Source organism: Leguminivora glycinivorella, chromosome 4 (genome assembly GCF_023078275.1).
Source record: "Leguminivora glycinivorella isolate SPB_JAAS2020 chromosome 4, LegGlyc_1.1, whole genome shotgun sequence".
Lineage (NCBI taxonomy): Eukaryota > Metazoa > Arthropoda > Insecta > Lepidoptera > Tortricidae > Leguminivora > Leguminivora glycinivorella.
The window spans coordinates 19,422,926-19,449,687 of NC_062974.1; the positions used below are offsets into that span (position 1 = coordinate 19,422,926).

General features: G+C 39.0%; 1 protein-coding gene across 4 annotated transcripts in view; it reads left to right on the forward strand.

The window, feature by feature from the left end:
- Positions 1-26,279, forward strand: part of LOC125225866 (arfGAP with SH3 domain, ANK repeat and PH domain-containing protein) — a 115,922-nt gene extending 89,643 nt beyond the window's left edge. Inside the window, exons 5-17 of one of the 4 annotated variants that reach the window (XM_048129740.1) lie at positions 285-530; positions 1,343-1,604; positions 7,411-7,635; positions 13,167-13,389; positions 13,903-14,083; positions 15,421-15,702; positions 16,394-16,513; positions 16,614-16,800; positions 17,370-17,492; positions 17,880-17,989; positions 19,315-19,362; positions 20,735-20,941; positions 21,356-26,279. In XM_048129740.1, the coding sequence (XP_047985697.1) occupies positions 285-530; positions 1,343-1,604; positions 7,411-7,635; positions 13,167-13,389; positions 13,903-14,083; positions 15,421-15,702; positions 16,394-16,513; positions 16,614-16,800; positions 17,370-17,492; positions 17,880-17,989; positions 19,315-19,362; positions 20,735-20,941; positions 21,356-21,556 (2,415 nt within the window). In that variant the 3' untranslated portion in view covers positions 21,557-26,279. The remainder of the gene's footprint in view (positions 1-284; positions 531-1,342; positions 1,605-7,410; positions 7,636-13,166; positions 13,390-13,902; positions 14,084-15,420; positions 15,703-16,393; positions 16,514-16,613; positions 16,801-17,369; positions 17,493-17,879; positions 17,990-19,314; positions 19,363-20,734; positions 20,942-21,355) is intronic. The other 3 variants (XM_048129741.1, XM_048129742.1, XM_048129743.1) reach the window with 3 other exon arrangements.
- Positions 26,280-26,762: the final 483 nt, after the last annotated feature.

Sequence of the window (26,762 nt, forward strand, 5' to 3'; positions counted from 1 at the left end):
AGCTGTGACGCCAGCCGGCGAGTCGCCAACAGTTGTGCAAGGTCGCGCACCGTATTATTATTGCACAACCGCACACTCCTACGGGGATGCGCGTTTACGCGTCATCAAGAGTAATTTTAACTCGCGGAAGGGCATCTAATATTTGTGCGTTTCCACAGACAGTCCGCATGCCGCGTCCGGCACACGCGTCCTATTTGCTATATCAATTGCGTACTCAATTTAAGCCGCTGCGAATGCTGGCGCTCTTCCATCTATTAAATACTGACTCAATCCCCTTGTTTTAGTACCTGATAAAGTTCAACGAGATAAAGACGAAGAAGGGCATAGAGTTACTACAGCATTTGGTGGAATATTACCATGCGCAGACGAACTACTTCCAAGATGGACTGAAGACGATAGAGCATTTTGGAGTGTATGTGGCGGATTTGAGTGTACAACTGCAGAAGATTCGGCAGCAGCAAGACGACGAGAGGAAGAGGCTGTTGGAGTTGCGGAATATGCTGCGGGCAGCTGCTCCGCAGGATAGGGAGGTAGGTTGGAACAGTAATGTTGTCTCTTGCACGCCCATCTCTTCAGTAGAAAACGTCGTGAAATTTAAAAAAATATCTGATGAAGTGGGTGTGTTTGAGTATAATAGCCGTATAATTTGAGTACTATAGAACAACGCGGCCGCATGCCAAAGGAAAATGCGCGGTTGTCTAGACATCCTACTCCGCATTCGCGAGATGCTAAACATTGCTAACTCTCAGTGCGTGGAGCGACATTTCACAGTATAAATACTAGTCCATGGATTAATTGTAGAAAGTTTAACAAATTAAAGTGAAGTCTTAGAAACTATAATTTCCGATTGTACTTACTTTATATATAGTAATGTTTGGAATAGTCGCGCCATGTAAAACACGTTCTAAGATCCCGCGTACTTTTCCAAATATTATTCAGGCACATGACGAGTAAAGTACCGACGTATAAAATGAGAAAAACACATATATTATTTATTTTTTAGGAGATAACTGCTGGCACGATAACTGCGCGGAAGTGCAATAAACGGTTACAGTCATTGTGCCTTTTGTTACTTGTACTATATTTGTACCTACATTTTGAATAATAATATATGTCCTGCACACTCATTATCTGCCTCCAAACTTCACTTTGAAGTCTTATCTTCTTTCTAGATAGGTATAAATAAACTGTTCCACTTTCTCCTTTGCTATCTCTTATCTTCAAAAGGCATCTAATTATCCAACTCGTTTTAATTCATAAGTAGGTATTTCACAAATCTGCATTACTTAGCATTAAATCAAACTTTAAAATCACTAAATATTTAACATCAACTTCTTTTTAGGTAGCGTCATCGTTAGGCGGTTACTCGCTACACCAACTTCAAGGCGATAAGCAACATGGCGTCACACGGAGCGGTTATTTGCTCAAAAAGTCCGAAGGGAAAGTCCGAAGAGTGTGGCAGAAACGACGGTGCCGGGTCACAGCTGAGGGATATTTGGATATCTTCCACGCGGACGAAAACAAACCGCCCGCGAGGGTCAATCTTCTTACGTGCCAAATCAAAGTCGCCGCTGATGATAAGCGGGCGTTTGATCTAGTCTCATGTAAGTACCCTGACATTACGTTTCTAGAAATGTGATTAAACTGTTAGAACTGAGAAATGTATGACAGAAATGGCGCTGCCGAGTGTAGGGGATTACCTGGTCATGGAACAGAGTTTCAGCGCGAAGCGAAAGCGGGCGTTTGATCTACTGTCATGTAAGGTTACATTTTGTTGTTGAAGATGCGGTTATAACTTTAAGGATCCAGAAAGTACGATATCAATGGCGCTGACAAGACAAACCGCAAACCCTTCTTTGGATATTGGAGAAACAATCAGACACGAGAAGGACCTTCTCTTTCTTTGTTGTAACATAAGGTGCACTAGGGTAATTCCGAATGATTTTTGCACTAGTTGATAATGTGTTTCCATGAACCAGGAGAACCATTTGGGACGCCGTGGTGGACGGTCGTGTCCGGAGCAAGTCTCATAAACGCGTAAAAACCCATCGAAACAATAGATCTCAAGTGCAACCGCTGCACGTGCATCTAAATACCGCCGACGCGCCCCGACCCGACCAAAGCTCCCGCGACGCGCTGTACCTAACTTCAGACTTTTGTGACAGTAGTGTTAAAATGTATAGAGCTTATAGTTTTCGCGTTACGAGTGTGCCGTGTGTTTTCTTATTTGCTCAATTTGTAGAGACAGTGCGAGACCAAAAACACCCAGTGGCATCCAAACAGACAGTCCGCAGTACGAGTTACGAGCTTCTTCCCGCACCACAGGCGTGTGCAGTGTGTTTACATACTTACAGTGACAGTTACTCAATTTTTAGAGACAGTGTTAGATTAAATACCTATACTTAGGAGTACTTAGTAGCGAATCAAGCCGGGTGCCGGTGGCTCTCGTCGTCGCGCCGCCCATACCCAACCTGGGCCCGGCGCCTACTACCCAACGTCGAGAAGCAGCGGCTGATGCTAACTACACCTTCATTGCGACCAAATTGGTGAGCTCGTTCCATCTCTGTTGTCTTACTTAGCGCTAACACCGGTGCTCCTAGGTTTAGGTGCCTATTTAACTAGATTTAGCTTGACCAAGTTGTTAAGCCTCAACGAAAGGGATATCAGCTGATTACAATTATACGCCCAGTTTAGCTAATTATACACATTGTGCCTAATTTATATAACGCGACTATTTATTTACTATTTAATAAGCACAACACATAGTATGCTTGTATTCCACATAGTTCAATCTAATGGTAATTATTTATTTGTTTCTAGGCGAGGTAACAAAATGTAAATCGGATACAAATATCATGTAACTGTACTAAACATATATACTTAATACTAAATTTATTTTAAGAATAACCAAGCGAAACATTCAATAATGTATACCTATCATTTGTACACGCTATCATTTTAAGTAACTTATTATTATTACACCTACCTAACTTTGATTTCAAATCTATAATCTAGCATCGACTTAAGATAAGGTTATTTGTCACTAGCCTGAAAGAGCCAGTCACGTGACCAATTTCAGTTATATTTAAGCTAATCTTATAGTCCTATTGAATCTAATCTTAAGTTACATTAAGTAACGCCTTATTTGATCAGTTTTAAATTAATGAATCGAGAACAAAAGTTAACATTGACTTGCAGAACCGTTGAGCGATAGCCGTGACGTTACCATAAAATTATACCTGACTATTTTAGTAACTAGGTAGGTAAGACAGGTCACATAGTCCAGGTACCTCAATTAAACTATATTAGCTAAAATTTCCACTACGCAATTTCCATGGGCCGCATAGTTCATATTAGTTAATTAAGTTATGTGTCTAGAACTAGCGCTACGGTTCTGCACAAGACAGGAAAGTTGATTTAAGAAGGCCTGTAATGTTGGTCTCAATAAAACCGATAGCGATGTCTATTTGACCAGGTTGTCAGCATTAAAATTACCATTGCTTTTGCGCTGTATAACACTTTATATCATACCTTTGGTACCGTTTTAACTAGGAACTGTAACGAAATATCTTAGTTTGGAAAACATACCTATAATGTTGTGGATACTAACTTCACTTTACTTAGCTTTACATAATAGCACCTTAGGTACTTACTCAACCCCCAATGATACATAGCTAGCTGGAAATACCAAACAAGTATCTGAGACTCAAAAAAAAGGAAAAAAAACACGGGCTGTTTTCTTGAACTATCTGGGCAACTTTTACAACATAATACATTGCACTTCCAAACCATAAACGAAGCCAATAACTTCCCATTAAAGAAAAGGATAAATTACTTTCTTAAAAAAACCAAGACAATTTCCTTGTAAAGACGCACGCATCTGGCCTCCAGTCACCGCTATTCTGCCAAACACGGTCAAAAAGGATATAAATTATGCAATACTCTATTGATATAGGGTTGTTTAACGGCCGGCCGCCCGACCATAGTATAACTGCAAACCCCATTAAATCTTTTCATACAAATGTCTTTCCAAATTCCTGACGCAAATTTATAACTAAGACAATAGGCCCCATCTGGCATTCGAACCCACGCTACCTACTAGAGAAAAAAATAACAATCGCTTTTATTACCAGACCAGACTAAACCGGCCAACTATATTAAACTATATTTTTATTCTCTCAGTTTTAGGTACCTACATGAATACATACGGGCGCGATCTAGTGTTGTGGTACTTGTGGTAGTCAAAATAGTAGGTACTAACAGAAGTATAGTACTTATTAAGTGATTTCGAGTGTAGATGATGAAGTGACTATTACTACCATAATTTGTCGTTGTTATTATCTGTGCTATCCTTAAGTGAACTTGTGTATCTAATGCTATATGTGTTGTGGTGAATGGATGCACCGTGAAAGTATGGGCCTAAAATTGTGAGGGTCTTTTATGAGCTCGAAGAAATAGATGTCACAAGAAGATACCAAAGAAATACATAAACCCTTATTTGCCTAAATGGTAATACATAGTTGCATCGGCGCTTTAAAACGTTATTCATTCTTAATTATCCCATCAGCGGACGTGTTATCAAACATATCGCCGTAGACGTCTACAACCAGCAACACCATTACATTACTCTGCACTTACCCACAACAGGACAACGTTACTGGAGCCCTTATTACTTCGCCAAGTCTGCTCATATTATGGACACTCAAACTGTTTGCACTAAACCTCACGTGTTTGTCGTCTGTCAAGAAATAAGAAATACATCGAGTTCACAAAGAATGACATGAAATGAAACTATCAACGAGAATAAGCAACAGAAAAAATAACTCATTATCTAAACAGTGCTCAACTCAACCCTCTTCGTAGATCATCATCAAGAATGCGCTGCGCAGCCGGTTGAACAAAACTGAGAACTGTGCTACAATATCTTCAGAATGCTAGCCTCAGTTTTATCTTACAGTGAAAGCAGTTACAGTGTGAAATATTTACCAAATTTAACAATTACTTAGTTACGTTTTGATTTTTTAGTGTCATTTGTTTAGTTAACGTATAGTAAAGTGTTGTGGGTGATCTTAACAGTGGCAATGTAGTAATCAACCAATATTTACACACTTCACGCGTAGAGACTACTTATGGAAGAATTGAGACAAAGAAGAAAAATATACATGGGATCCGTGGAGTTATAGAAAACTACCGATATACTCCACTATCGCTGAAATAACACAACTACAACGTGCAACGACATCAAGCTGGCTCTGAAACCGTAAAAGAAGACGGGAGAAGCCCCTCTGGAAGCTAGCCAGCTTCCGTCTGATACATCCGAGACGAAGAAATGACAAGTGAGACAAAGGGGAGGGTGTATTTTAAATGCAGTCACATATCCTCACACCTAATATTTATTACACACCAAGTATAGTATTTATCTACCCAACGCTGACTTTACGATGCCTTGTATTCGGGTCGGCTCCAAATTTCCCGTCTCTCCTACTATCCTGACTGCAAACCCTACACTCCCAACCCTATCTACTGGGTGCTCTGGTGTCTTGGACAGGCTGCGGGGGCCTACGGCGGGGCAGCAGGGGTTGCTGCGCAATGAGCCAGTTTGCAAACGTACTCTGTCTGATTCTGCGTTCGAGTCTTAGTCGGTGAGATGTGACGCAGACATATCCAACGACTCGCTGCCTCTTGGGCTCAATCATCAGAGTCACGTGAGCCTACAGCGCTATTGCGTATCAAAATCTCCTCCCCCTGTAGTCTCCCCTTCCTAGTCCTTGCAGCAGGATCTGCTGGCTGGAGTTACCCCCTGAATCTGAATCTGAATCTAGTTGATAATGTGTTTCCATGAACCAGTCAGTATAGCAAAGTTTTTAGACGGAAATAGTGAATAACACACTTAGGGCCACTTGCACGGACGAAAATGGAGGGTTAACCCGAGGGTTGACCCACCATTTTATATGGAATTTGACAGATGACAGCCCACTAACCCTGAGATAAGTGGTTGGTGCAAGTGGGCCTTACTAGATGGAATAGCCTAACAATGGATTACAGAATTTTTCATAAATAATGTAAGATTTTTAAAATACAAGCATTTCAAATCTAGTTTGTTTTTTCGTTGCAAAGGTGCAATTCCGAATTGGTTCGGGTAAATCCGAATACACTTGAAAACGAGTTTTATGTGTATGTTGCATAAGAAACATATTACTTTTTTGATTGAAATTACCCTCCCGGCTCTTTTTACTCGATTTGGCGTATAGGAGTACTTATACATGTGTTTATCAAGCTTTTATTTCGGATTTACCCGATCAGGAATCTGTGGTACTCAAACTTTAATGACGACCGGTCTGGCGCAGTCAGTAGTGACCCTGCCTGCTGCGCCGCGGTCCCGGGTTCGAATCCCGGTAAGGGCATTTATTTGTGTGATGAGCACAGATATTTGTTCCTGAGTCATGGATGTTTTCTATGTATATAAGTATTTATATATTATATATATCGTTGTTTACTCACCCACAACACAAGCCTTCTTGAGCTTACCGTGGGCCTCAGTCAATCTGTGTAAGAATGTCCTATAATATTAATATTATATTACATTTATATCCACTATCAATAGTTTCCAGGGGTCGCCTCATGATAATGTACCTACTTAATAAAAATCCACATATTAAAGCTTCTTCTTCCTCTTCTAAAGCTTGTTCTTTAACCTTTAAAAAAAAAGCAAGTAATGCACATAAGCTTAGGTGGAAGACCTCCTAGGCCTTTATCAATCCATGTTGATGACACACGTGCTTCGTTGAAATTCACCGAACGGACCTGAAGGCAAATGTACACATTTTAGAATCGTTATATCCGAATAACAAAAGAACTTAATTTTGTTTGTTTGAGAACCACTGGCTATTACTTAGAGAAAACAAGGTCGGGTAATTCCGGTACACTTTGTGACACGGAATTCCCCACTTCGGGTAAATCTGAAAATGTAATAAAATACAAGCTAGAATAGTTTAAGCCGATTTAAAATGGCTAAAAAACGAAAATCTCTCAAACACAAAGGCAGTCAATTCATTTACTCACCAAAGTACAGAGTTAGCGATGGTCGTCTAATTCCGAATGACAAAAAAGCGGGAATTTTTCACTCGCTCACTAATCTGATGCGCCACAAGCGTAGTTTCGCCGCTAGCGTCTCGAGCCAACTTACGCTGGGCGGGAGATACTTGAACGTCATAGGGTGCGTTGCCAGAGCAAATTATGTAGCCGCGTTTAGTAGATATTAGTAATTTTCGGAATATCCCGAATTTCGGAATTAGCCGAGTAAACCTTACCAATTATTGCATCAAATGAATTATTCTCTCATCAACTATGAGTACTGACTATACCTGTATTGAAAGTTGTTATTTACAAAAGACCCTTTCCCAATTCCAGATAACCGTACTTACCACTTTCAAGCCGAGGATGACAGCGAGCAGCGAGCGTGGGCGTCAGTTCTAGTCAACTGCAAGGAAGGTGCTCTGATGAGGGCCTTCCACCAGCAGGCGGGGGAAAGCAATGATTCAGGGCATTCTTTACTGGACCTACAGCGGTCCATTATCAGGGCTGTGAGGGCTATGCCGGGGAACCAAGTGTGTGCAGATTGCGGGTCTACCAATGGTAAGTTTCTCTCAACATATTCGCTAAATGACAACTGCCATAGGCTCTTAATAAAAATTCGAGGGGCAAACTGCAAGGGAGGCGCATTGATCAGGGCTTTCCACCAGCAGACGGAGGAAAGCAATGATTCAGGGCATTCCTTATTGGACCTACAGTGGGGGGTCTTCCAATGATAAGTTACTCAGTCCTTTTCCTGTTCTGTTATACAACACATCCTACCAATGTGTGTTGAGGAGCTTTCCATGGGAATTTGACGGACAAAAGTCGTCGACAACGACCACGAACGCAAAGTAGCGGCATGACCAACATACAGTTGGTGACTATGGACCTTAAAGGATAATGTATTGCCTACTAGTGAACTGTTAATGCTAAGTAGCGCTTGTAGGGTGAGCCGCCTTTGCTGATAGCAAAGAGGATCGAGTATTATAGAGAATGACTGTCAAAGTAAAATGTGTAATCACAGTGCATAGACTGCCATCTCTCGACACAAGCTTAAAACTTTTGATCCTCAGTTTTGACAATTTGGCCCATATTCTTAGCTTGATATGTTTTAAAATGTCAAATATTAATATTAGCGCCATCTAGCCGAGCGTACCCCAAAGGTGTATTGCCATCTAGCTCACCGTACCTTTTTCTGTATGGTTTTGGGGTACGTTTTTTTCTTAGACTTTATCGGTCTTTACGAAGTTATATAGGTCTTTGGCTGATAGTGATTAACTACTACCGCATGATAATGCCACTTTAGATTTGTATACATTAGATAGCGTTGCTTTTCTTAATGACTCGATTGTCAATAATGAAAGTTGACAATCTAGCTAACGCAAGTGAGTATAAGTTGTTATTCTGTCATGTTAAGTAGTTTGTTATTCAAATCCGCGCGTTCAATAATGAGTGCCATTACTTTGTTATTGACTGGGAAATGTGAATTAGCTGAAATGAGTCACACAAAATACGGTAATCGTACAATAAATGAACTAGTTAGAGGAAACAGTGATTCATGAGCAAATTAAACATTAGACGTGGCCGGACCAGTCCATTTTAACACTTGGTGGTTTTTTGCCAACGCGCAACGTCAGCAATGCAAGTCTTGGAGCGCAACTGACGCAAACTGTCCTTTTAACACATAAAATACTTGTGCTCTACAGCGCTAAAGTAAACCTTCAGTAAGGACTTCTGCGTGCGTAGCCGAATGCACAAACGCTCACGAAACGAAACGCTCGTAGATATCTATTCCATCGCTCTTGCGTATTGGCGCGACAGAGCCAGACTACCTTTCGCGGCGTTTCGTTTTCGTTTCGCGTCGTAGAAATGCCATTCGGCTACGGGGCCTGATTTTCTATGAGCTACCAAGTTTGGGCACCGTGGATTAGGACAGGCAATAAACACATGAAACATCATATAATATATGGGCATTTTCATAATTTGGGACCCCCCAATTAGCAAAAGTTGTTAACAAAAATTAACTCGCTGTCAGTTTTGCGACGATAATTAAGCATAAAATCTGTATAAAAATTTACTTTTTTCACATTCTGAACGTAAATTATCGCTTAAAGTTTATGTAATTAACACAAAAACAATATTTTTCATTGAAATTTCATGCTTAATTATTATCGTCACAAACCTGACAGTGAGTTAATTTTTGTTAACAACTTTCGCTAATTGGGGGGTCCCAAATTATGAAAATGCCCATATACAGTATATACATACATGGGAATATTTAGATATGACAACAAACAGTTTTTGGTCTTTATCTAAAGATACTATACAAGTTCCCTTTGTTTGACGAGTAATAATTAACTTCTATCTGCTATAACATTACGCTGCGTTACAAAAACGTGACGGAACATGTTTAAAACATTAATATTGCGTGACTGTGGAATCGATTCTATTGTTTCGATTAACCTAATCGTTATTAGACGAGAAAAAACTCCCATTGAACCATCCGGAACAGTAGTTGATCACTTTGTAGTATACCAGACCGCTTACCTAGTAGACGCAGCGTCATAAGACTATTAGCGGCGTTATTTGCATTTACTAGCGTTGCCATGTAACTTTTACGCGACCATTTTTTATGATCTAAAAGCCGAACATGCAGGTCTTTTCGACTTTGAAAAATAGGTTAAAGCAGGGGCGGCTCACTCCGCAATTCTATCGCCGCGCTACAAGTACATGCTGGCGGCCGCGAGTTCGCGGCCTAATCAGGGGTGGCGCGCGTTCTCACGGAACGCACGTTCGCACTTTCTATTGTTACATTACGTAGCGAGTTTTTTTCAAGGTTCATATACGATGTCCACGTGTGGAATGGCTAATAATGCTTAGTTAAATAGACATCATGAATAAAATAGGACAATCTTACACTGATCTTATTGATTAAGTCTAACGAAAAAGTTCAATAAGGCTTGTGATGCTGAAGGCTGCAACAAAAATATATAAATACTGTATATATACCTAGAAATTAACCAAGACTTGAATATATAGTATAACTATTTATCTGAGTATTAATGCGTTTTAATCCATAGGCAACCCTATCCCCCGACGCTGCGCACGTGCGGTTCGTTTCTTTGTTAGAATTTTGTAGGCATTTAAAAAGGCGGCATTTCGTGAACATCAATGCAGTGGGCCTTCTGTACTTGTACTATTATATATTCTGTGGTTAAAGCCCGAAAAAAGATAGACAGAAATCGCACTAAAATAATGTAGAGGCGTGAAATATAAACGATCGGAAAGGACCCTGATCTTTGGCAGATGAAAATTGAGTGTGTTTTCAATGAGTAACTAGAGTAACTGTTCCCGCTTAACAAGAGGCGATTAGTTTGCTCTTAAGCCTCCTCCATAAAAAGAAAGTTCGCTTTAGAAGCAGCGCTGGTGTTTAGTTTCGTTCTCTTTTACGGCAAAATATTATTATTTTATTACGTTTAAGGACTAGACCTGATTTTACGTAGATCATTCTTTATAATGTTCTTGAATGCACCATATTTCTGCCGCTACCGGTGAGTCGAAGAAATGGAACCTATATCGAGGTGCACGGTCTTCGTAAACCTTTCATGATGCGGAGTCCATGTGATGATCGCATGAGTTGATCACTTTGTTACATACCACGCGCTGCTTCAATTTCACACGCTCAGAAAGGCCATGACCGCCAGTTAACGCGTTATGAAACATCCGAATAACACGCATTCCAGAGTAATCTGTTGTTTACAATGTTCCCTCTATTGTTTGTGCGTGAAAACGCACAAGCTCCGTAAGGAAGCCTCTCACGTGACTGCATGCCATACATGAGGCGGAGATAGAACTTATCCGAGCTCGGCCGATATGAGAATAAACCTTTGCTTGCCCGATATACCTTTGTTGGTACGAGTACACAACACGAGCCGTGTAAACTGTCTCTACCCAGTTTGGCAGTTTGTAAATACACAGAGCTCTGGCTTGGACCGAAAATTGAAACTGTATAGAATGTACATGCGAAGTTCAGGGAAGCGCAATAAACCCCTGCTTGTCCTCAAACACTCTAGCCGTAAGTAGCGTTTATCCTCTCGCTCTTAAGCCCTGATCCACGATTTGTGTTCGAATCGGTCGAGGGTTTTCGTTTCAGCTTGGAAAATGTTTTCGTATATTGAAATGTTCTCCCGGTCATAATTGTCAAGTCAACCAATTGTCTTGAAATTTAGCGTGCAGAATCGATGATTAAATATACCTATTTTTTTCATAATTGAAATATAAAAGAAAAAACATTCATTTAGTAAGCTGGCAACTATTTGTTACCTACGTTTTTAATCTTGGTAATCTGAATTGAATTCTCTGAAAATTTAGTACGAGTAATGTAATTTTGTTCAAGTCATTGGAACCGTCTTGTCGAGCGCAAACTAATCCAATAATTCCTAGATTACATCAAAGTTTTCCCGGAATTTAGAACGAGCTTTCAGCCCATATTTGCATGCAAGTCGTAGAGCTCAGGTTCCGTTTACCGAAGTTCGGATGTTCAGTTTAGAACTAGAACAGTTACTCACCGTGTTACCGTGTTAGTTTGTCACTCTGTGAAAACGGGTTCGGGGTTCCAAAAAGTATCATTTGTCTTTTTAGCTGTGTGTCTTTTTGTTTGTGTGTATAATTTATCGAAGTACAATATGATCGCGGTACTTGTGTCTTGTATACAAATACTAGTACCAATTGAGGAGTGTCTTTTCAAAAGGGCTTATTTCCACTGTGAATTTTTTTTGGGAAATCGAGAAAAACATAATTCCACGGTATTGATTTTGAAATTATATTTTTTGTTTATGTTTTATTTTATTTTTGGATTTTGTATTAACGTTAGTTGATATGAATGTTGTTGTAATACATACATTGGTTTATCCACATAAATAATCATTACACATTTTTCAAAATGTGTTCTAAACTTTGATGCTAATCTTTTTTTAAAGATCAAGGCGAGACTTTTTGAACTTTTATCTCAAAACAACGCGTAATTTTCTATAAGTACTAAGAAAAACTGCATTCATAGTTAAAAAAAAGAAAAAATGGAAATAAGCCCTTTTGAAAAGACACTCCTCAATTATTCCCGATTCTCGCTATACAAAATTTGTAGGGTCAATTCGGAGATTTAAAGAAACTTCAAGTGATCCCAAAAGTTTGCGTGAGTGCGTTAAAATCTCTGTCGTAGTCTTACCTTTTATGAGCGGTTTGTTCATTCTTCAAAAGCTGCTAAGTAGACCAATTTTTCGATTAATGGACCACGAACCTCGACATGGATTCAACTGTATCCAATCAAAATTACGCTTCATAGTACTAGTAGTTCTCTTTAAAACTGTAACATTTTATTCAAATACCGAGACCATGACCAGTTAATCGGTCATAGGTTTATGAAACCACAACCTTGACCACCAATCGCAGCGGAAGGAACTCCGTTTCCGACTCGTATCTACACTTTAATTACAGAATCGTTATCACCACTCGATTGGTATTGCTAATTAGGGCAGAAACTTTTTACGATCGCATGCATAATTAGGTTCATTTGAAATTTAAATTAGGTTTAACTTGCTAAGGCGGCAAAATAAATATTGATTTTATAAATGAAATTATCTATAAGAGATTGCAATGCTCACCTTTTTATTTAACAGCTGTATAAAAACAAAGGTATTGGGGGCACGGAAGTGTTACCGACAAGTTTAAAAGTAGCGTTACGTCGTATTTATCGCGTTACCTACAAATACAGATAGTATAAAAGACAAACTGAAATAAAAGTCAATTGTGCTTTTATTTCAGTTTACTGATGGAAGTTGAATATACTTAGGTGGTAAGAAAATATCTAAAATGATTTTCGTCAATCTATTATTTCAGTATACCTACAAATACAGATATATAAATGACAAACTGATACAAAAGTCAATATGCGTTTTCAGTTTACTATTTATGAAAGTTCTAACGTAATATCGATGGTTGTATACACAAAAAAAAACACTGTCGTACTTAATGACAACATTTTGCTGAAAAGTAACTCATTATTTTGGCTAAAATATTATTTTTTCTCATTCCAGATCCCACATGGCTATCAACAAACTTCGGCGTGATAGTCTGTATAGAATGTTCTGGAAGCCACCGGGAGCTAGGAGTGCACATATCCCGGATCCAGTCTCTCACGCTCGACCGGCTGAGCACATCGCAGTTGCTCATCGCGAGGCATATGGGCAACCAGATGTTCAATGAGATTATGGAGAATATGCTGGATGAAAGGGACAAGTTGACGCCGGAAAGCTCAATGTAAGTTGTATGATATCAATTATGTACAATTATTTTCAACGAACGAGACTAAGCGGGCTATGTAGTTGAGTATAGTTGATGTCAGGTTATACCGAGGTACGTTGGCAGCGATTTTGATAACACCTACTATAGAAGGGATGCCGTGAATTTATAGAAGTTTTATTTTTAAAATCGCAGCCAAAATAGCTTGGTCTCACACTGACACGGACAATACTGAAGGGTCATCCATGGTGATTGTGATAACTAGCGGACTGTAAATTAAAATCTTGATGATAGGAAAAAAAATAGTTTTATTTGTTCAGCACAACCGAGACATTAGGCGAACATTTTAGAAGAGGCAGTTATTTTGTTCCTATGGAAACAAGTAAACAAAATTGGTTTGAATTAAGAACATTTGTTTTTATTATCAATGTTGCCAACACACACTAGTATTCATTTTCAGGCAAGAACGAATATTATATTTCTTTATTTCGCAACTAAACTAAACTAATATTATGTGTAAATTATTTTCAGGGAAGAACGGCTAAGGTTTATCCGAGAGAAATACGTATATAGAGCGTGGGCCGCGCAAACGTGTAGAGACGCGGCAGAAAAACTATCAGAAGTCGAACATGCAGTCAACAACGGTCACTTACAAAACTTACTGCAAGCGTACGCAGAAGGCGCGGACTTGGCTGCGACACTACCTTGCTCAGTAAGTACGTTGGGATAAAGTAGTTAGTTTTGCCATTCAATTGCTATAACATTGTAATACCTATATTTTCAATAAACATAAATTAGAGCTTAAAGTGTGGTGGATTCAGCCAGCAGTTATTAAAAATCGCTGGGTTGAACAGTACAGCCTAGCAAGAAAGATACTCGTAGAAATAAAAAGTGGCCATATCGTAGTAATGTCCCCCCGTTTTCTTACACAAATTTGAAAGTGATATATGTATGATAAAATGGTCGCTAAGGATATGAATAGCAATCATGAGATTTTACTCTAATAAGTTTTTTCATTTTTGGAAATCTGTTATAGAACTTACGATATCAAGAATGTAGGTCTAAAACGCACCTCTATACATTTTTAGCTATTTTTCTCAAAACTAATATACATACATGAAAATTGTTTCAAAATAAGTCATTTTATTTTTCAACCTGATCAATTTGCTTTATAGATAACACTAAAATTATTACCACTATCATTGCCTAGCAACTTACGTTCTGGAAAAGTTCTGAACTCATAAGATCTAACTTGGCTGTGACTCTTGCACTTATGTGAAGCAAGTAATTCAATTATCGTCCTGTTGCTGTCTCGTGCGCAACGGAAATTTTATAGCGTATTGTCTGACTTTATTGCGCATGTAACTATAATATGCTAATGTGGGATATTTACTGCCAATTTTCCATATATGTACACGCACCTACATTTTATAACTACACGCTCAGGTCATAAAAATAAAGTTAACAAGAGAGGTATTGTAATAAAGTTAATGCGTTAAGCGTGAAGCGTGATGCTAAGAAGAAAGTTGTCAGTTATGAGGGTTTAAAAGAAACACTTATTAAAAGAAACAACTTACTTATTCAAGAGAAATCCGACCCGCCTTGAAATCGAAAGTTATCTAGCTAAATTTTCATTTAGGAACGATATACATTGGAAGATAATTCTATAGTAAAATCCTTGACTTAGTTCACCCAGTGGGCCTTTGTTAGCAAAAAAAAAAAACTATTAAACCTATACCACAGAATATAAAATAGTACAAGTACAGAAGGCTCACTCCTTTGATATATACAACATGCCGCCATTCTACATTCTTACCTACATTAACAAACGGACCGCACGCGAGCAGCCGACATTGAATCCTATTGCGCCGCGCGAAGGTTGTCACCACTGAATGGGCCGCGAACTTGCGGCCCCTGGCATGTACTTGTAGCGCGGCGATAGAATCGCGGAGTGAGCCGCCCCTGCCTTTACCTTTATTTATTTAAATTAGGATTGAATATTTTGTGGTTGCTGTTATGTAGGTATTTAAAAAAAGTCTATAATTTCAGGACTGCGGCGAAACGGCGTTACACCTAGCAATCTCCCGGGAACTAGGCGACGGTTCCTTTCTCCACATAGTTGATTTTCTAGTCCAAAACGGAGGCGCCCAACTCCTAGACAAAACAACATCTTCTGGTATGACTGCGTTACATTTATGTGCAGCGACGGATAGGACAGAACCTATGAAGTTATTGTTAAAAGCGGGAGCTGATGTTAGTATCAAAGATGGGAGTGGAAGGACAGCGTTGCTAATTGCAAGGACGCTAGGACACCACGCGTGTCAAGAATTGGTGAGTGTTACCTTTTCTGTGTACTTTCCTGATATATGACGCTTTTAACTCGAACGTATGTGAGTGTTGTGACTAAATTATTATTAGAGATGCAACGAATAGTTGTTTGGCCGGATACCGAATATTCGGTATCCGGCCGCCGGATATTCGGCCAGCAGAATTTTACCTACAATACCTACAATCTAAGCAGGAAGCGAGCGCGTCGTGCAGGTTTTGACTTGTTTCGAAGTGAACTTCGCGCGAAATCCGTTTTAAGTGCAAACTAGTTTTGTTGTTATTACATCCATGGCAAAATGTATGTTTAAATGTTAATATGTTTAATAATATAGGCTATGATTATAACCGTAACTGTTTTTTTTACATTTAATTAGTTTACCCCAAAATCATTCAGTGAAAAATAGCACATCCGGTATCCGGCCGTATAGTACGTCACTATAGGCCGGATACCGAATAGTAACCGAATATTCGATGCATCTCTAATTATTATACTTCTAGAGAAGCTCAACTCCGAGGCGTGCTTAAAAATAGTTTGGAAACCCCTTTTCTAGAGAAACGTGACTTTCGATAGTTTTGAGTGCGACACTTCAAGTGGTACGGCTCTCGCACGTAGGGTACATTGTCACTTCAAAGTCGTCGACTGTAAACACATTAAAGTTTTAGTACTATAATAACATAACGCTTCTTGTTTCAGCTGGAAAATGTAGACAAGCGGGAGAAAAGTATGTTTGAGAATATCAACATCGACTGGAACTTGTCGCATGACGATGGCTCGACAGACTTCTCTGATGATGACACAGTCATCGATGAAAGGGTAAGATTGGTATTAAAATTCGATCTAAGAAATATTTTATCTAGATCAATTAGATTTTTGAATATGGAGAAATCAATAAAACAAGTCTTTATTTTTTCAGCAAAATGGAAGTGTAACGCCTGAAAAGAAATGTCCACGGTCTCGGCCGCCGTCATATGCTGGCGCTGGGGAGCGCGAACGTTCGGGCGGCGATTCCCCCGTGCTTCGGTCGCGGTCGTCAACTTGTGACTCACTACACCACCCGCCTACGCCCACGCCAGGCACGCTGCCTAGGAAACCTAACGTCTGTGAGTAGACATGTTAGTTAAATATCTTGTGAGTAAGAAACATCGTCGAGAAGACATGCCATGCGGGAAAGCGAGAACGTTCTGGAGGAAATTCAACCTGTGACTCACTCCACCACCCGGCTATACCTACACTGGCCACGCTGCAAGAAACCAAACGTCTGTGAGTAGAAAGGATTTATTTTGAGAGCAAGTAGCGTAAAGTAGAGAAGAGTTGACATGCTGTCAATAGAGTCAAAAATGCATTATGCATATATATGCATTTAAGGGTTAATACACTGCGGCAAGCAGCACGGCAGTGTAACGCGATTGTTTTGGTCAGTCTGTCGAATACGAATAAAACGCAACTCGTCTACAGAGACCGTAATCGTACCAAAGGTACCGTAATCTTTGCGAGCCATGTGTATATGCTACAGTGAGAGTTAGTAACTTTTTCCGCATTTCGATTAGTACTACTCTAGCCATCTTAGCTCCTTGACGTAACCTATCAGTATTTTTAGGTTGGTAAACCTTTTTTAGTGTGTCCGGCATCGGTGAAAATTCTGCTAAAGCTTAGTTTCTGTGTGTTCCAGACAACATCGGCAGCCTGAAGAAACGCGCAGCACCATTACCACCCGCCGTGGCGTTAGCGCACCCGCCGCCGCACCCGCGCTCCACGCCGTCGCCGTCCGCGGACAGCACACGATCCTTACATAGTAAGCTACCTGTAACTCTCACTTTATATTTTCTTCCCTGTATAGTGTAGACAGAAAAGGAACTCTGTCAAAGTAGAACAGTCGCAAGTGTCTGCTGCTGAGTATGCGGCGTTATGCGGCTAAATCTAATCAGACTTAAAATAGTGATAGTTAGGTAATACATACATACTATAATCACGCCTGTATCCCATAAAGGGGTAGGCAGAGCACATGAACTACTAAGTTTCAGTGCCACTCTTGGCAAAAAAGGGGTTGAAAGAAATCCAAATTGTGACATTGCAGTGACAGGTTGCCAGCCTCTCGCCTAGGCCACAATTTAACCCATATCCCACAGTTGACTAAGGACGTCGAGTGAGGTAACAAGTGTCTTTTTAATTTGTTTCGCAGTGACCCACGGCGCGACAAAGCCGCGACCGGCGCAGCCGCCGCCGACGCCGCCGCCGGGCTCGCTGCTTAACGGCGCGCATCGCGACGAGCCCACGCCGCCACCAAGAAAGGTAAATATCATACTAAATCCTACTACTTTCTTCGCTCTCATTAAAATAAAAGTCACATTGTTCTAAAACCTAATGGCCGCTGTACACATATGGCCAACGGTTCACCAACCGTTCCACCAACCCCCTTGGCCAAGCGTGTAGAGGGCTACTTGGCCGTAAGTTGGCAGTTGGCGCTTGCGCTTGCCGGCCAACCGCTTGGTGTCGGTTTTTTGTCCACACATCAAAGGATCTTGGCGCCAATGGCCAACTGCGTTTACACGTTGGCGCTTCATTCAGTTGGTCATCAGCCGTCAGAGAGGACAGTAGTGAAATATTTACGAAAATAATAACTTTATCTATGCCAATAATAGTGTAGATTTTAGGAAATAAAATAACCTTGCAAATGTTTAATGTATTTCCTTAAAAAGATAAATGTTCTTATCAAAATATTCAAAAAAATGTTAATATTTCAAATAATTTAATTTTACTACGGGGTTATTATTTTTTAATCAAATTTTTCTGACAACGTCTATGACCTAGAATTTCCTAGACTTTTCCATTCCACGTCCATCTTTCATGAAGAGCCAATGCCAAGTGATTGGTTCGCCAATGTGTAAACAGCGGCTCTTATCTTGGCCAAGGGGTTTCACAAAGGGCTGGTGGAACCGTTGGCCATATGTGTACAGCGGCCATAAGGTGTATCCCACAGCGGACTACTTGCAGGGCAAGAACATGATGGTCACGACAGTATCTTGCTTGCGAGATGATACTACTCGTCCCAGTCTGATTAATACAGTCAGAAAAGGATAGGTTGCTGCTGTTCATCTATTTGCTTTTATTTCGGAAATATAAGACCAACATGGAGATTGGAGACAAATATCGAAGTAACTATTGTTGCTCTCAAATCTGGACACAAGTGTATGCTCAAATTGTATCTACACGTAATATAAAAGTCGAAAAAGACTAGCATACCAGTCTCGTTATTAGACTCTTAAACTTAAATCCATACTTTCTAAGAGGAATGGAAACAGAGATTTAATAATTCAAGTTATTATAGTCCGGATATTTAAATTACATGTGTTTCGAATTTATTATCGAATCGATTTTTCTAAATAAAACTTGTAAATAATTAGGGTGCTCTACTTAATTAAGAAGGCATACAAAGAATTAAAATGCCCTTTGTGTATTTTTAACGCTTCTTAATCATGGGTAAAAAAACATATACAAACTTTGTAAATATTAATTCAATGTAACACTTCGCGTATGAGTTCACACGAACCCTTCAGTGAATCGTAAGCAACTAACAAATATTAGTAAACTACAGATCATGTTTGTTTTTGCTTCAGAAGAAAAATAGATTGCACCTGGATAAGGCGAAAGCGAAACTGAGAAGGGTAACGAGAGAGCTTTAGTGTATCGCTTACCCCTGTTTGTTTACCCCTGACTTTTGTTTATTTTCATACACAGGGCATAGTTTGTGCGTTTGGACCGCTGCTCGAATTTTAATATTGACAATCATTTAATACCTCTTTCGCAAGGCTAACACATGATTGGCGTGAGATTATGTCGCGATACTGTTGCGCCAATCGTGTGCTAGCCCTGCTGGATAGGGCATAATAAGATCCACGTTCAACAATAGACTCGCGAGAAGGTGATTAGTGTCGCACCCATTGGTGGTGTTTTAGTTTATCGAATAACAATCGAATTCTTACACCACTTCTATAAATTCCTGATTATTTTATGAATGGCCTGTTTTATGAATTTCTTAGTCTGCAGTGATTGTTGATATTAAAGAAGTGAAAAATTTCAAACGCTGCAAATTTACTTTCAGAGAGAGACAAAATTATATTCTCTTTTGGACAAATTATCGTTATTGGCGAAAAACTCTTTGGCATTTTTTAGTATATTTACCAACACCATAAGTTATTTTATTTCTATGCAAAAGTTAGCAACGCGTAGCTTATGGTTACAATTCTACCATTTTGCATGACATACTTGCTTACAGCTTAACCGTAACGATTTTAAGTTGTAATTTTAATTCTTAACAATTATTTTGCTTTACTCTCGCGTATATCTTTTAGAAATAGAAAAATAGACCTTTGTTCTTAGTTTAATACATTTTTACGCTACATTGACGAATGACGACTAAAACAAGTTACGGTTTAGTGGTGACATTTTCAAATTAAACAACGATTGATTTTCAGTGTTCGTAACGTTTTTATAACAACCCATTTTGTGTGAATACTAATTAATAAAGTCACAAAAACACTATGACATTATAATTATTCTTTATTAAACTACGATTAGAAGCTTTTTGAACAAGTAGACCATACGTTTCACGTGCATCCACATTAATATTATAAATGGGAAAGTGTGTGTGTCTGTTTGTTTGTCCGTCTTTCACGGCAAACGGAGCAACGAATTGACGTCATTTTTTAAGTGGAGATAGTTGAAGGGACGGAGAGTGGCATAGGCTACTTTTTGTCTCTTTCTAACGCGAGCGAAGCCGCGGGCAAAAGCTAGTAGTTTTATAATTTCATAATATTAGATGAACGTGTCTTGGATTTTTTTAGTGCAAAATACGATCACATTCTACAACATCTCATCGAATTACACGTTTTTCTCTTTTTTGTTTTTCTTATTATTTATGAGACTTTTTAAGACTATTTGACCGTCGAAAATATAATTTATTTGACCACATATTACACACTATATTCAGTCGATCCTTGTACCAAATAATCTTTAATCTATCTTCCATCATTCCAGGAATGTTCTAGTCAAGACTCATCACTGGAGCTGTGCGACATATCGGACGGTTTAGACGACAGTCGACTCGGAGCGTTGTCGTGTGACAGTTCAAGATCTCGCGAACGCGGCCGACGGAGCGACAGCCGCTCATTGGACGTTTCGGACACCTCTAGTGTCCATTCTCGGTCGCCATCTGCGTCTATTACCATGGTACGTGTTACACTTGTAAGTAGACGTTCAATATTATATCGGATGGTTTAGACGATAGTAGTCTCGGAGCGTTGTCGTGTGACAGTTCAAGATCTCGCGGACGCGGCCGACGGAGCGATAGCCCGTCATTAGATGTGTCTGATTCTTCTAGAATGAATGCACGCTAGAACCAGGTCGCCAACGCTATTTGCTTCTAATACCATGGTGAGTGCTACTCTAGAGACTAGGAGCCGAGCTGAGTGACCCATTTAGACGGATTAATCGACAATGGTTTAAAGCGCGTTATCGTTCGACACCGTACGTGACCGACGCAACTACTAGTTGTAGTCCACTAACAAACAAATTTATCGATTTTCAGACGCTATCATTCGCCACACACTTGACTTATAGTATAAAAAAATCTTAATCCCATTTTTCCGTCTTCTCCAGATGGGTGTAGGCATGCGCCGCTGCCGCGCGCTATACGACTGCTCCGCCGACAACGAGGACGAGCTGTCCTTCCGCGAAGGCGAAGTCATCGTCGTCATCAACGAGCGCACCGAGGACGACAACTGGATGGAAGGCCAAGTAGAAGGGACCGCGCGACGAGGCATGTTCCCCGTCTCTTTCGTACACATGCTCCCAGACTAGGAGCGAGCGAGATGGCTGTAGGTTTGATAGCTAGGTTCCTTTTAACATGCCCAGTGCAATCTATGCTGATTTGAAACCGCTTTGAGTTTGTACGTCGTTGACATATACAGTCGATTGAGTATTCAAACGAATTTTATAGTCTACTGTGTGCGGATTAGGAATAAAAGAGACGGGTGTAGTTCTCATAGCTATGTAGTTGTTCTTTTTAACACTCTCAGTGCCATGCTAAGAATTGAAAACCCAGTCGAATGTGTACTTCATCGAGGATAAGTTATACGGTCGGTTGAGTTTTCAAACGATGGTTTTTGTATATTTACCGAGCGCAATAGTTAAGATACATGAGATATTTTTGGGCAATGACGTAGTAGAAAAATTCAAACATATTAAATGTGACATTTTCAGGTAAAATGTACCACATTGCCACTTATACAAACGACGAAATTGCTAACACGAGCGTCCTTTTACTTAAGCGACAATGTGATACATTACGTTTGAGTACGCCACAAACAATATGGAGTACTTATTTTTATTGTGTAAATAGTTAAATTATCGACACCCGTGAACGCCAAAGAATATTTCACGCTACGAAATACAAGCACTTTTCAGCTAAGCACTGGCCGTGTTAAATATTGGATATATTGTTCCTTTCAAATTTGAGGATAAGAATAACTCTCAGAAAGGTCTATGCAATGTCTTGTGAACGTGTCGTGTCATACAAAATTGGTTGTAATAGATGTTCTGTGTTCAAAGTGGATAAAATGCTATATGATATACCATGTCCAGAGTATAAATACTGGATCTAGTATATCGTGTAGAGGAATAACTATGTAATTTTGAAATCGTACGTGACTGTGTACATTTTTAAAGTGTTCAGGAGTGAATCATTAAAATTTAATACATTTTGGTCTGAAAGTTATCTTGTAATTCAGACAGTTTCATCTGTCTATATGTGTGTGTTACACGCTTTGTAAGACTGTAAGCGTGTGCTTCTATTCGCTTAGGCGTGCCCTATCTTTGTTATTTCGAAATGACAATTGTTGATTGAAACGCAGTCTGCCTTCGTCGCGCCAATATGGCACAGCGAGAGAGATAGCTACAATAACGGTATTGTCGTAAGCGTTTGTGTGATACCCAGAACATTTCTTCGACAAACGCGAACCCCATTTTTGGCCCCATTAGGGTTAAGCTTTCCGCAGTGAAGCTCTATAAAGTTCTGATCAATATCTACGAAATATCAGGGTCTAGGGCTAGCCTTCGAGAATGACATTATTTCACATCTTAAAGTATGGTCTGCTAAATTGGCCTAACGCTATTCATTTCCAAGTTTTCCAATACTATGAGCTTATTTTAAGTCTAGCATGTTTTAATACTCTGATCGTATTTGATATACACACTGTTAAAATAGTTTTGAACATTCAGCTGTTAAATTCTGTAGCGCAGTAACTACAGTTAACACTGCATTCGATTTTATTAACTTATTTCAACAAAATAAGGCATATACAATAGCATTAGTTTAAAATTGTTGTTACTGCATATGTCGGCGACCGGTCGTAAGATTTATTTGTAATATTTTGACGGTAACTCATATTAAACCAATCAAAATGTAATGATAATAGCTTCATAAGGACGCCCAAAGGTCAAATTATTCAGAAAAAGTAGCCCCGCATAGCGGGCCTTCGTCGCGTCGACTCAGGGATAAAAATTTCATGAACTACCGGATATTACGATCTGCCGCCAACAGATATAAAACCTCCTGAGTCCTGGTAGCATTTGTTTTGTTTTTGAATTTGTAACTTTCTGTTTCTTAATAAAAATTCAAAAAAATGTACAAAAATTTATACTCGAGGACTTGGGAGGATAAGCTCATTTTATCAAGGCCAGTATATAGGCCATACAGGGCTTAGATAAACACGGCACACCAATTTATAATCAATGTGATATCACTCAACCATTTGTATAGTATTTATTGTTTTTATACAGAAATTTTAATAGGTACTCATACATTTGAACCATTCCAATTTTCACTGAACTGATAAGTTATCATGAAATTAGCGCGTTAAGTTTTAAAATTGCCTAAATTTAAATTGTCGCGAAGTTGCGTAGCTTTATTGCTCTAACACCAAGGACCTATTTCATATAAAATTAATGTAGTCTGATGTAATATTATAAAATATTATGGTGTGTACGGGCGGTCAGAATGAATAATTTTTTACATTGACCCGAGCTCAATCTGTATCGTATGCGCATAACTCCTTGCATTCGACTCGGAGTGTCTTTGACAGTCGGCATGGACGAAACAAGAATATAATAAATACGCGCATGTACCTAATAGAAATAGAAACAGACTAATCAATGTATGCAATTATTCATGCTAAGCATGGTTACTTTATTTATCGCATGAAACAGGTCCAAGTACTGTAAATTTTGCCAGTAGCTAGTCCGTCCCTTCGCGGCTTTGCTCGCTTCCGAAACTCAAGTTTCGCGAAGGATTTTGATACATTTATTTCAATTTTAAACTTTGGAATTGTAATTATAATAATTGACTGTAGCTTACTTCTTTTGTCATACATTTATCGACGTTTGAATAGCTTGTTAAAATTAGTAACTATTGAACCAATATTATTAAGATTTAGAAAAGCCTAGGATGTGAGACTTCAGTTACACAACAAGGCAATAAAATAAAGCACCAGGAGAAAATTCCAGTCAATGAAAATAGTTCTTTAGAATTAGTAACTTTACTAAATATATGTAGTGAGTAACTTAAGCTTCCTGTCTTGAAATCAACTAAACACAATACGAAACTATAGTGTGTTCGATATATTCAGATAGATACGCCAAAAACTATGTGATGAGTAGTTGAAAATATCAGTTACAAACTTCGGACCAGTGACTGTTTGTTATCTAGTTTGTTCTTGTAGAATATTGAGGTGTCTTAGATTGTTGGTGCATGTCTACAGAGTTGTGTGTGGTGAGAGAGACCTGAGACGCTGTACTGCTAACAAAAAATCGAAATGCTTCTTCAAAATAAGGTTCTTTTTTGAGACAGTTACGGGTATTACACTGCGAACTGGCTCAGTCGGGAGCTTCAACAATCGTGGTGAATTGCAATGTAAATGAGAATTCACAAGAGCTGGCACAGATGGAGTGAATGAATGAATGAAAATATCTATGTGTGTGACAGATAAATCAGTAAATTAGTGACTCCTGACAATTAGGACTTTATACCGATAAAAGTGTCACTCATACAATCAAGTTGTCGGTTCCTCCATTCGTGTCAGCTTTCGGAAATGATAGTTTCGTTGGACCTACTGACTGCGCCAGTACGCTAATAATGTATAAGGTAATAACATGGAATTAGTACCTTAATGTCGAACAATGCAGTGCAGGCTGGGGAACTCCTTCAAATGAATGTTCTCAGCAATTTTTTTTTCACCTTGACAACTAACTACTTTTGAAATTACTCACAAGACCAATTTTTTATTATATTGGAAAAAATGTAACTAAATAGTCCTTTGATCTCTCTCAATATATACAACTAAACTTGTTGTAACTGTTAAATTTTAACAATTTCCATGTTTTCAAAATAGAGGATATAATTATCGAGATGCAGATCTATTTCAATATTCTTAGCAATAGTTATAGGCTATATTATGAAAGAACAAATCCTGTAAAGAAATTGTATCAACACATTCCCTATAATGCTTACGATGGTCATTTACATTCACAACAAATGTACTTTTATCCCTTTCACGCCCATTGGCGAAAAAGAAAGAGATATAGAACAATTGTTAATCTACGTGACCATCATAAGATATCTTGTAACTTTAGTTTGTTTGTATATTGGGTTCATTTACTCGCATAGTTATTAAGAATTGCAGATTGTAAAGCGTTACAGTTACCCACATTACCGCATGCGATGCCATACATTAGTATTATTTAAACAGTTACAGTATGTGTTTTGTTAAGAGAAAGTGGTATATATGTGTGCTTGTGAGTTCCGAACAGCTCCAAATGTTTGTTAGTCTTTGTTTAAAGTATTGTTTCAAGGTGCGCTTCTTCCTACAGTAAAAGTTAGCTACTTGTATTACTGGAAAGGACCTTGCACAAGGACCTTGATGGAAATACATCTGGTTTAAGCAAAATTCGCTAGTTCTGTTGTTTCGATGGATTGAGTTGGATTGAGTCACGATTCTCGATCGATTTTACTGCAGCGTTTTTTATTTAAAAATACTTGGAAGAAATCAATCGTTCCAAGTAGAGAAACAACATTCGAGCTTAAAATTGGGGCGCCGGTTAAATTTGCCATGATTGTATTACAGCTACCATCTCTTATCTGAAAATAGTTAATGTCGAATTTTCGATTCGATTTTCGCAAAGTATTTCTTTCCCATCTCAACTGATAATGTTACTGTATACGCACAGTTGATTTTTCGCGCTCTTGGATACATTATATCTGTTTACGCATTCCAGACATGAAAAATGCTCCAAATTACGTGATCAAATCAAAGCAAAGCAATTCAATATTCAAAAGCTTATGCATACGTATCTACCATAACTAAAGGATTACCTACATTATAGGCCGTCAGTTAGATAATCAAAAAAATTTAGACACGTATTTTTTCTTTTTTCTCGTAAACGAAAAATGACGACGGTACAGAGTGCATTGAAGTTTCGCGTGACGTCACGCCTAGGTACAATTTTTACTTAGAAGTTAGAAGTGACGTCACAAGCCTCCACTCCAGAACTTTGATGCTCTATATCTTTGTATTTTTTCATTAATAAAGCGAAAAATATGTGTTCAGTATTTTTGGCCGATCTAACTGACGGACTTAACAGAATGCCTTTTTTTTATGTAGTCGTCATCCCATTGTGTGTATACCCTAGAACAGTTTTTAAGAATCCTCGACGTGGGATAATGGGAACTATAATACTGGATAGGTAGGAGGAAGGAGGAGGTAGGTATAGGAGTGGAATTCCTTGCTGGCGGCTATATTTCCGAGCTCATGTAACCCGGCAACCTTCAAATCAAGGGTGAACAGGCATCTTCTGTGCCAGCTCACTCCATCGTAGGCCACGCCTTTGCCTTTAGGTAGTCTGTCAAGAGTAAGCCCATTCACAATAAAAAAAAAAAAAAAAAACTAAAATATCGGGCGTGGGAAGTTAACTGTCGGGCATCCATACAAGACTCTGTTATCAAGTGTATGTT